The sequence below is a fragment of the Carcharhinus amblyrhynchos genome, chromosome 32, assembly GCF_965287045.1.
Source record: "Carcharhinus amblyrhynchos chromosome 32, sCarAmb.v2.hapA, whole genome shotgun sequence".
In the NCBI taxonomy this organism is placed as follows: Eukaryota; Metazoa; Chordata; class Chondrichthyes; order Carcharhiniformes; family Carcharhinidae; genus Carcharhinus; species Carcharhinus amblyrhynchos.
Window position 1 is genome coordinate 9,379,170 of NC_137355.1, and position 12,150 is coordinate 9,391,319.

At 44.9% G+C, this 12,150-nt stretch overlaps 1 protein-coding gene across 4 annotated transcripts in view; it reads right to left on the bottom strand.

Annotated features, from left to right (window-relative positions):
- Positions 1-503: 503 nt before the first annotated feature.
- The window catches only part of LOC145360826 (hydroxylysine kinase-like), a 43,542-nt gene continuing 31,895 nt past the window's right edge, over positions 504-12,150 (bottom strand). For 2 of the 4 annotated variants that reach the window (XM_080216311.1, XM_080216313.1), the window contains exons 2-5: positions 7,253-7,589; positions 6,916-7,055; positions 4,600-4,783; positions 504-2,771 (exon numbers count right to left, since the gene is read on the bottom strand). In XM_080216311.1, the coding sequence (XP_080072437.1) occupies positions 2,302-2,771; positions 4,600-4,783; positions 6,916-7,055; positions 7,253-7,580 (1,122 nt within the window). In that variant the 5' untranslated portion in view covers positions 7,581-7,589 and the 3' untranslated portion in view covers positions 504-2,301. Of the gene's footprint in view, positions 2,772-4,599; positions 4,784-6,915; positions 7,056-7,252; positions 7,590-10,527; positions 10,967-12,150 lie in introns of those variants that run through there. The other 2 variants (XM_080216310.1, XM_080216312.1) reach the window with 2 other exon arrangements.

The window sequence follows — 12,150 nt, forward strand, 5'->3', positions numbered from 1 at the left end:
GCCCCCATCCCCATAACCCCACATATTTACCCCCCCCTCATAATAAGGGGCAATTTAGCATGGCCAATGCTCCTAACCAGCATGGGGAGAAACTGGAGCACCCAGAGGAAACCCACACAGACATGGGGAGAATGTGCAAACTCCACACAGACAGTGACCCAGGACAGGAATTGAACCCGGCTCCCTGGTGCTGGGAGGCAGCAGTGCTAACCCACTGTGCTACCACCTGGGATGTATCACCAGCAAAGCCTTCCATTTACTGCCCATCCCTAGTTGCCCTCGAGAAGGTGGTGGTGAGCTGCTTTCTTGACTCACTGCCGATTCTGTGGAGTAGCTACATCCACACATTCAAATAAAACTGAAATAAAAGTGTATAAAATAAAAATATTGTATCTGAAATAAAACTAAAATCTGAAATAAAACCAAAATCTGAATTTTTAAAAAAATCTGAAAAAGATATAAAATACCCGAAATAACAACCAAAAATCTGAAATAAACTATGTGATTTGATTTATTGTATGAAATAAACTTTAAAATTCTTTACCAGTGAAAAATATTGTTTCTTGGAAACATACCATACATAGAGAAGGAAAGGAGAGAGTGCAGAATGTAGTATTACAGTTATAGCGAGGATGTAGAGAAAGATTAAGTTAATATGAGGTAGGTCCATTCAAAAGTCTGATGGCAGCAGGGAAGAAGCTGTTCTTGAGTTGGTTGGTACGTGACCTCAGACTTTTGTATCTTTCTCCTGAGGGAATAAGGTGGAAGAGAAAATGTCTGGGGTGCGTGGGGTCCCTGATTATGCTGGCTGCTTTTCTGAGGCAGCGGAAAGTGTAGACAGTGTCAGTGGATGGACTGGGCTTCATTCACGACCCTTTATAGTTTATTGTGGTCATGATCCAAGCAGGAGCCATTCCAATCTGTGATATAACCAGAAAGAATGCTTTCTGTGGTGCATCCGTAAAAGTTAGTGAGAGTCTAGCAGACATGCCAATTTTCCTCAGCCTACTGAGAAAGTAGAGGTGTTGGTGGGCTTTCTTAACTATAAGTGTTGGCATGGAGGGACCAGGACAGGTTGTTGGTGATTTGGATACCTAAAAACTTGAAGCTTTTGACCATTTCTATTCCGTCCCCATTGACGTAGCCAGGGGCATGTTCTCCACTAAGCTTCCTGAAGTCAATGACTGTCTCCTTCATTTTGTTGACGTTGAGGGAGAGATTATTGTCACTGCACCAGTTCACCAGATTCTCTATCTCATTCCTTTACCCTGTCTCGCCATTGTTTGAGATCTGACCCACTACAGTGATGTATTCAGCAAACCTGAAAATCGAATTGGAGGGGAATTTGGCCACACGGTCATAGGTGTATATGGAATATAGCCAGGGGCTGAGAACACAGCCTTGTGGGGCAACGGTGTTGAGGACGATCATGGAGGAGGTGTTGTTGCCACCAAGGGCTAAAATCGAACCTAGGTCCGTGGTGCTGTGAGGCGCTAATAACCACTGTGCCACCCTTGATGTCTGGATCATGTTTTGAGGAGTGTATTAAATGATAGAGATGCAGAGTTGATCCAGAGTTAAAGGGGCTAGGCAGTTTTAAGTCATGATCGCGAATGATGGAATGGTCATAATCGCCCATAATGTGGTCAGCAACAGTGTGGATTAATTCTTCCCTGCTTTGGTCATCATTGTCCACAGGTCAATCAGGTTCAGAGGTCAGCAAAGCCAATTGCCATTGAGATATTCCTCACACTAATTTGAGACTGGATAAAGGAAATTCTGATGCGAGTCTAAATTATTGGAGAGAGGTCTACAGACTGGGTATTTACAGCTGAATCTGGAGATTCACTTGATGAAGGAGCAGCGCTCCGAAAGCTCGTAATTCTAAATAAACCTGTTGGACTTGGTGTTGTGAGACTTCTTACTGAATCAGAAGAAGCTAGGCACAAGGAAGAAAAGATAGATTAAAAAACGTATCTTAGGAATGAAGATCTTAAAACATTTATATAATTCCGGCTGCCAATCTATTGGTTAACATTGTTTTCAATCATTCTCCTTTCAGTCCCTCGATCTGGTTATAATTCTCTAAATTTGCACACCTTTATTGTGGAGTCCAATAGGTGTAGATAAAAGTCACAGGTAGAAGAGGGATTGGAATGAGGCACTCACTGAATGTTAAAATGGCAGTGTGGGCTTGTAGGGCTGAAGGGCCTGTTTCCTGTGCTGTGTTGTTCTTAGTAGTGCCCTTGTTACGTTGGAAGCCAATGTGTCTGCGGATACACAGAACCAACAGGGTCTGTGTCAGGTGCTGTGGGATTTTGCTGTCTCAAACCAAATCTTTTCCACTGCCCCTTTACCCAACAACCATAATTGGTGTAAACACCTCCAGCCAGGTTTTGCTGTGGTCAGAAGGTACTCTTCATTTTCAGGATACAGGAGAATGTTGTATCTCGCTAGAACCAGCGACTGAGAAAACCTGCAGAGAACCAGCAGAAACACCGCGTCTCGCTCCTCGGGGCCCAATGGGATCACGCTCTCAAAGCCCGACAGAACATGGCCTCCGACGCTTATGGGGTCGCTGCTCTCCAGCATCAGATACATTATGGAAATGGCCAGATCGGATACATAATAACCATCGTTCAGGTCAGAAAAGTCCAGGATACCAGAGATGTCCAGCTCCTGCTGGAGGTGTGCTGGGTCACAGTGCCCAGCTGAAGGTCGAACAGGCTGTACTAGAATGTTGGTGTGACTGAAATCTCCGTGATTTAGGCCTGGTAAAGACACAAACATTGCAATGTTTTTGTAATAACTCCACAGAGGCGAAAGTCCCATCGCCAAGTTACTTTATTTACACCATGCATCTGTACACAGCCAGTTCTCCAGTTGCTCCCTGTTGAATGCAGTCAGAGAGTCTGACATACCTGCTTTAAATAGGGAACAACGAGACTCCCTGATTTAACCATCGATTATATTTATTTTCAAATACAGACCAAATAAATCAAGTTAACTGAGGGACAACTTAAAATGGGCAGGTCCCCAAAAGGAAGGGGAACAGCCTAAACTAAAAAGCAAAGTAGAAAGGAAACTTAAAACATCAAATTAAAATGTGATTATCGGGGTTGATAATCACACTACAACCCCTGTGGTGCCCAGCGGTCGCACTCCAGCACAACAACCTCATTAGCCTGGCTGAAGTCATCGCATTTTTCTCATTTAACGGGCGCGATTCTCCCAAAGTGCTGCTAAGGAAGCTAGGTGCGTTTTCCACTGGGATCGACAGGGTAAATGAGGTGGGATTCAACAGCTTTGCGTTGTTCGCTAGCGGCGGAATTCTCCGGTCCCATCTGCTGTCAATGGAAATTCCCAAAGGAAAATGAACAGGGGGACGGGGTGCGATGTCGGCGGGTCTGGCGAATCCCACCGGGGTGAACAGCCGGAGAATTCCAGCCGTGACCTTCGATCATTGGTGAAACCACTCTTTACAAGATGCCTAACTGTGGAATTACTTCCAACTGCAGCAAGGACCCAGAAAAACTCACCAAAACCCGTAACTGAATATCTCCCCCAAAATGTAGTTCGTTATAAGACTGAACAGATATTACACTACAGTGTACATTTCATACATGTCAAATCAGTGAATCAAACCTATGGTTTCTTCCATTAGAATTGCATTTTTCACACAGACCCATGTTAATAGGATGAGGTGTTGTTCTAAAATTGTACCTAGTGCAGGAGCAGCCATCTGGCACAGTGCTCTAGGGTTTTGAGTTTTTATACAATAAAGCAGGGGGATATACAATAACACATTATAACACCTTATGAGTTATCAATCTTACCAAAGGCAACACTCCCAACACAGGGCGGGAGAGTTACCCTTGTATGCCTCCTAGCTGCCCACCATGGATAATAAATATGATAAGAAAACCATGTAAAAAATGGTGTTTCACGACGCTAAGAAAGATAATTAAGAAAGCCCACCAACAGCTCTACGTTCCCAGGAGGCTAAGGAAATTCGGCATGTCCACTACGATTCTCACCAGCTTTTACAGATGCACGATAGAAAGCGTCCTTTCTGATTGTATTATAGCTTGGGTATGGGCTCCTGCTCTGCCCAAGACCGCAGGGAACTACAAAAGGTTGTGAACGTACTCTTGTCCGTCATGTAAACCAGCCTCCCGTCCATTGACTCCATCTACACTTCCCACTGCCTCGGAGAAGCAGCCAGTATAATTAAGGACCCCCACGCACCCCAGACATTCTCTCTTCCACCTTCTTCCGTTGGGAAAAAGATGCAAAAGTCTGAGGTCACGGACCGACCGACTCAAGGACAGGTTCTTCCCCGCTGCCACATGAAGAGATGGGGAAATAGAGGGATACAAGAAGTTGGTTTAGATAGGACAACATGATCAGCACAGGTTTGTAGGGCCTGTTCCTCTGCTGTAATGTTCTTTCCACGTTTCTATGCAATCATAGGTTGCATGTTTTATAACCTTCTATGAGTCCCGAACCCCCCACTCCCTCTATCTGTTTAACCCCCCCCCACCGCCTGTAATCAATGCCCATTGGTAACTGGTCTGCTAATAGAGTGGCACCACTTACTTTGACAGAACTTGCTGAGATTGGGAAGTATCCTTTCCTTGAATTGTCGAATAATTTCCTCCACCACTTGGCGATCACGTCCCTCCTCCAGCGCGTAAAGGTATCCGTCCAGCACGTGGGTGTTCGAGAGTTTCCAGATGAAATCCTGTCGCTGCAGACTCTTCCGGGTCGGATGCTGGAATTCCTGACAAACAGACAAATCCATTGCCAAGGGGGTGAAGGGGTGCCAAGTGTACGGCAATGGGAAAAGGTGGCGGCATGGGCTGGACGTGGCAAGGGAGGGGAACACCATGTGGGGGTCACATAAGGCGTGGGAGTGGGGAATGTGTGATGGGATTGGGATGAAGATGATACAAGAGAGATGAACAGAATGAGATGGAGATAGAATGAGGGGTTGAATGGCCTGGGATTTGGATTTAAATAGGCATTGTTGCAATAATGATATGAATCTCACCGCAAATATTTGTTAAGTGTCTGCTAGTTGATACCATAAGACATAGGAGCAGAATTAGGCCACTCGGCCCATCGAGTCTGCTCCGCCATTCAATTATGGACTGATTTTTTTTCATCCCCATTCTCCTTTTCTCCATAACCCCAATCCCTTTATTAATCAAGAACCTATCAATCTCTGTCTTAAATCAATGTCCTGGTCTCCTTCTGCGGCAAAGAGTTCCACAGATTCACCACTCTCTGGCTGAAGAAATTCCTCCTAATCTCTGCTTTAAAGGATCGTCCCTTTAGTCTGAGGTTGTGCCCTCTGGATCTAGTTTTTCCTACTGGTGGAAACATCCTCTCCACGTCCACTCTATCCAGGCCTCACAGCATCCTGGAAGTTTCAGTAAGATCCACACCCGCCCCCATCCTTCTAAACTCAGTACTTAATAAACCAGCAGGAATCAGATTCCATCCCTAAAGTCTCCCAATGGAACATTATCTATTGTGTTGTCCCTTCTTTCACTGTGACCATCAGCATTTGCAAAAATTTTCAAGAAACTCATATCAAATTTTTTTTTTAATTCATTTGTGGGACATGGCTGTCGCTGGCTATTGCCCATCCCTAGTTGCCTGAGAGTCAACCACATTGCTGGGGCTCTGGAGTCACATGTAGGCCAGACCAGGTAAGGACAGTAGATTTCCTTCCCTAAAGGACATTCGTGAACCAAATGTTTTTATCTGACAATCGACAATGGTTTCACGGTCATCAGTAGATTCGTAATTCCAGATTTTTTTTTATTGAATTCCAATTCCACCAGCTGCCGTGATGGGATTCGAACCCGGGTCCCTGGAATATTAGCTGAGTTTCTGGATTAATAGTCTAGCGATAATACCACTGGGCCATCACCTCCCCTACTGACCTGGCTTTGGATATAATCATCAAAGAGAGCACTGAACTGGTATGAAACAGCGCTTGTGTGAGATATATGGATATCCTTTGTTTTTTTTAGAAAGGAGAAAACATTCCATACTCCAGCTATCGATGGAAACTGCAAATGCCTCTACTTTCTCAGAAGACTAAGGAAATTTGGCATGTCAGCTACGACTCTCACCAACTTTTACAGATGCACCATAGAAAGCATTCTTTCTGGTTGTATAACAGCTTGGTATGGCTCCCGCTCTGCCCAAGACCGCAAGAAACCACAAAAGGACGTGAACGTAGCCCAATCCATCACGCAAATCAGCCTCCCATCCGTTAACTCTGTCTACACATCCCACTGCCTTGACAAAGCAGCCAGCATAATCAAGGACCCCACACACCCCGGACATTCTCTCTTCCACCTTCTTCCATCAGGAAAAAGATACAAAAGTCTGAGGTCACGTACCAACCGACTCAAGAACAGCTTCTTCCCCGCTGCCATCAGACTTTTGAATGGACCTACCTCGCATTAAATTGATCTTTCTCTACACTCTAGCTATGACTGCTACACTACATTCTGCACTCTTGTTTTCTTCTCTGTGAACAATACGTTTTGTCTGTATAGCGCGTAAGGAACAATACTTTTCACTGTATACTCATATATATAAAACAATAATAAATCAAATCAAAGATGTGATTCGATTTTCTTCACTTTGATGTTTAGAATCACCTCGATGTTGTCCACCGATCACAAATAATGAGGAAAGCTTTTGAAAGAATTCCCTTCACGATATATTTTGTGCTGTCAGGTTAAAGAAGCTTCAAAGTGGCTCTGACCTGTTACAAGATCGATCAAACCACACACATTGAACTGCTTCACTGTGTCCTGAGGCGGACGGGGGGTGGGGTGTGCGCACCACTCTTCCTAGAGATAATTCCACAGGTAAAACACTCTGACTTACTGCAAGAACACGGTTCATCTGGGCAAGCGTTCGGCCAGCTTTGTACAAGATCTGAGGTCCTATCGGCGTCTGGGCCAATGGGGTTCCAGGTAAGTAGCTGAGTAACCGCACCATATGGATCTTATATTCTTCCCCACAATCTGGAAAAGATAATGCCCCAGTGTTGTTGTTAAGTTAGCTTCATGTATTGGGAGCCAAATGATCTCAAAAAGTACTGATTTCTAATTAATTCTGGTGTTTGCAATGATTTATGTAAATACGGACATTTATAAAAAGGAGAATATACTGGGTGTGTTGACTGGTCAACTGTAAACTGAGCCCAGTAACTAATACTCACCAATAGTTTCCAGTGACATAATCTGGCCATCAATGGTAGGGATTGGAGTGGGTGAAGGAAATCCTTTCTCACTCAAATACATCATGGCTCTCGTTTGTGCTTCAATCATATCGGCATCTCGGCTATCGACAGAGTTCATCACTTTGAGGACATAGCTCTCATTCTGATCTCCACTCTCCTGTCCCCCAGACACCACCACGTGGAAGTTCTGATCATCGTAACTGGGCATTGGCCGGACACTGGAGACCTTCAGACCGTACAACCGCTCGACCAACTCAACAGCCTGGGCTTCACTCAGCGAGGGTTTGATTAGAACAGGTTTCTCCATGGAGGATATCTGAGAAACACCGGGATAACGAAACTGATTAAATAAGGGAATGCGATGCACCAACAAATTTAGTTTATTCTTAACTTAAATTGTTCGAACAATTGTCAATTACATGACAGACAATTTATCTAAATTGTCCATATTTGACACTAGTGTGAGGATAAGATGTTTCAATCCAGGCGTAATTCTATTATAAACTGGGAACCTTTTAATCAAACCAAACTTTATTTAACAACATGGTTTAACTATAACAAATGAAGTAGCTTAACCTTTAACAATTGAGCAATATTTAAACATTACAAGACACAAGTTTTAACTGCTAATCAATCGCAATCAGTTGTATTTCAAGCAATATTCTTCTTATAGACTCAACCTCTTTAAAATTAGTTAGCAAAACACAGGTAGGTATACACGCTTGTCTTAGGCCCTAGAGCTTCCAGAACACCTTTGGATTGAGAGAAACAGAGAGAGAGACACCTCTTTTCTTATGGCAGCCCATGCAGCAACTCTTTGTATTTTAAAATGAAACTGAAACAGTACTTTTTTCCCCTGGAAGCTTGGCCCCCTCCCATTTAGCACATAACTCTAAACCTGTCAATCAACCTAATCAAAATGCTGCACTGAAACCCCCATCACAGACTGGCCTAAGACTATTGCTGTTCTTGAATATGATGATGTTAATAACTGATTATAAACTTTAAAATAAGAAAATAGATTTTGTCAGGGAGAGATTGGTGAGTGGGAGCCGCAGGAGATATAAGCACTGCAGGACCACTTTGTAATATTCTGACTCATTGCCCATTGCTCCAATGCAGTCGACAGCATTGAGTTCAATCAATCTCCATCCATGTGGAAAATGGCCCTTTAACATTTGGAAGGCAGTCGCCTTCCAGGCTATGGACCAAGTGCTGAAAAATGAGATTAGAATAGAGAGGTGCTCAATGGCTGGCGCAGACACAAAGGGCCAAATGGTCTCTTTCTGTGCTGTAAAAATCTATGGGAAGAATTCCCCGATCTCATCCATTCCCACCCTGCTGCCAGCGAGAGTGGAGAGCTTGGCGCTTAGCCAAAACTCCATTCACCGCAGCGACACCAGAGAATATTCCAGCCACCGGAAGGAGGCCGAAGGTTTTTAGCGAATTACTCTGACTCCAAGAATAGGGAGAGGGGCCTAATTCAAACTTCCCCATCCTGAACACCCACTAATCTCACACATTATATAAATAATTTGGATGTGAATATACGATATACATGGTTAGTAAGTTTGTGGATAATATTAAATTAGGAGGTATCGTTGATAAGCGAAGAAGGCTATCAAAAATTACAGGGGGATCTTGATCAGTTAAGGAAGTGGGTCAAGGATTGGCAAATGGATTTTAAAACAGGTAAGTGTGAGGTGTTGCATTTTGGAAAGTCAGACCAGGGTAGGACTTATACAGTGAATGGTAGGGCCCTGGGGAGGGTTGAGGAACACAGAAACCTAGGAGTACAAGTATATAGTTCGTTAAAAGTGGCATCATAGTTAGACAAGGTGGTGAAGAAGGTATTTAACACACTGGCTATCATCAATCAGGGCATTGAGTATAGGAGTTGGGACATTATGTTACAGTTGTATAAGTCATTGGAATATTGTGCACAGTTTTGGTCGCCCTGTTGTAGGAAAAGACATTGATAATTTGGAAAGAGTGCAAAAAATGATGTACGAGGATGTTGCCAGGACTAGTGGGCTTGAGTTATAGAGAGTGGTTGGCCAGGATGGGGCTTTATTCCTTGGAACATCGGAGAATGAGGGGTGACCTATCATGAGGGGTATCGATAGGGTTAACGCACATGGTATTTCCCCCAGGGAAGGGGAATTGAAAACTAGAGGGTGGAGGTTTAAGGTGAGAGGGGAAAGATGCAGCTGTATAGGGCATTGGTGAGGCCACAGCTGGAGTACTGTGCGCAGTTTTGGGCGCCGTACTTACACAAGGATATTTTGGCCTTGGAGGGAGTGCAGAGGAGGTTTACTAGGCTGATACCGGAGTTGAGGGGGTTGAGCTATGAGGAGAGGCTGAATAAACTAGGCTTGTACTCGTTAGAGTTTAGAAGAATGAGGGGAGATCTCATTGAGACGTATAAGATGATGAATGGGATGGATAGGATAGAGGTGGAGAGGCTCTTCCCGCTCAGAAAGGATAGTAGGACTAGGGGGCACAGCCTCAAGATAAAGGGGGGGCGGTTTAGAACGGAGTTGAGGAGGAACTTCTTCACTCAAAGGGTGGTGAATCTCTGGAATTCTCTGCCCGTTGAAGTGGTGGAGGCTGCCTCGCTAAATATTTTTAAGATGCAGGTTGATGGGTTTTTGATAAGAGAGGGGATTAAGGGTTATGGGGAGAGGGCAGGAATGTGGAACTGAGCCACAACAGATCAGCCATGATCTTACTGAATGGCGGGGCAGGCTCGAAGGGCTAGATGGCCTACTCCTGCTCCTATTTCTTATGTTCTTATGTTATGTTCACACAGAGGATGGTGCGTGTATGGAATCAGCTGCCAAAGAAAGTGGTTGAGGCAGGTTCAATAGTAACTTTGAGAAAGCATTTGGATAAGTATATGAATGGGAAAGGATTAGAGGGATACAGGGAAGAGCTAGGAGGGCCCAGTTGGGCCGAAGGGCCTGTTTCCGTGCTGTGTTGCTGTACGACTCCTGTACATCTCAATTGGTCTTAAGGTGAGTCAGGAATCAGACAGAGGGTCGAAAAATTGGGGAAAGGATGATGAGGGGAGTAGAATGGGGAGGGAGAGACCACGAGGGACACTTTTAAAAGCTCCATTTAGATTTGTTTAATGAATAACATCATTCCTGCATCTGACAGCCCACTCACTCCGACTCAAACAGTAAGGAAGTTTACAGAGGAAATCTCAATAAACACAGACTGGCAACTGGAGAGTTAAAAACTGAACAAACTTTCAGGTCTGAATCGAGCTCCTGCAGAGTTACTGAATTCTAACTTTGGTAACCAACGGAGACGATGGGAAATCTTCCTTCGACCATCAGTTCAAAAGCTGCAAGAGGCTACACCCGGATCTGTCCCAAATGTTCACGCTTTGTTACGACGCTCCCTTGCTGAATCCCTGGCATTCTCACCAGTTCGGAAAACCTACTCAGAGCCTTTGTGATAATCCTTCCTGTGACACCTCCCACAGAGACCACAAACAAATACATCCCCGTGCTTACCAATACTTCAACATTTGTTCCGCTCTTTCAAAGAAGTCTTCACAGGAGCAGAATCACAGAACTGTTACGGCGCAGAAGGAGGCCATTAGGCCCATCTTGTCTGTACTGGCTTCACTGCACCTAACCTACACATTCTCAGGGCAATTTGGCATGGCCAATCCGCCTAACCCCCCCCACCCCGAGTGTGGGAGGAAACCGGAGCACCCGGAGGAAACCCACACAAACAGTGTGCAAATTCCACACAGACAGTGACTCGAGGTTGGAATTAAATCCAGGTCCCTGGCACTGTGAGGCCATGATGGGGAGATGCCGGCGTTGGACTGGGGTAGACACAGTTAGAAGTCTCACAACACCAGGTTAAAGTCCAACAGGTTTATTTGGGAGCACGAGCCACTAGCTTTCCGAGCGCTGCCCCTTTGTCAGGTAAGTGCTGATGAAGGGAGGGGGTGAGGGGGGGGGGTAGGTGGGAGGGTTTGGGGGAGAGGGTTTGGGGGAGAGGGGTGGGGGGGGAGGTAGAGGATGTGAGGTTGGAGCAGAGGATTGAGCAGAGTGGGGGCTGGGGGAGGTTAGAGGAGGGGAACGTTGGGGAAGGATGGAGGGGGGGATTGGAGGAGACAGTTTTGGGGACGGACAGAATTGAATTGTTTTATAAATGTCATGACTTCTTTGCAGCCACTTTCTGAACATCAGTTAATTGCTCTGTGATGAATGACCCCGAGAGTATCAGTGTTGTACCATTGCTGTGGTCACTCAGTTATTAAATGGCAGAGCAGGTTTGAGGGGCTGGATGGCCTACTCCTGCTTGTAAGACTTCCATATGTCATTCTGGGATAAACAAGATGAACTGGGCTAGATGTCATTCTTGTTTATTTTGTGAATAAAGGGTGGAATCATATCTGGAGTGCTGTGTTTAATTGCTAGTGTAAGTTTACTGTGAGTGGGGTTTATGGGGTAAGATTGGCTGGCCGGGAGTTAATAATTGGCCCACGGTGAATGGATAGCCCGTTTTACCTGCACAGGATTCTCAAGAGTCCTTCCATTGACTTCAATCTTGTCCTTTTACCTATCTATTTCCCCTCTCTATCCTGATCTTTGCATCAGTTTTTTGAAGTATTGAAACATTATGATAAAGTTAGTATTGCATAGTTAGATACTGAAAATATATAGTTGTGGGACTTGGGGTTCGATTCCTGGCTTGCATCACTGTCTGTGTGGAGTTTGCACATTCTCCCCGTGTCTGCGTGGGTTTCCTCTGGGTGCTGCAGTTTCCTCCCAAAGATGTGTAGGTTAGGTGGATTGGCCGTGCTAAATTGCCCCTTAGTGTCCTGGGATGTGTGGGTTAGAGGGAGTGGG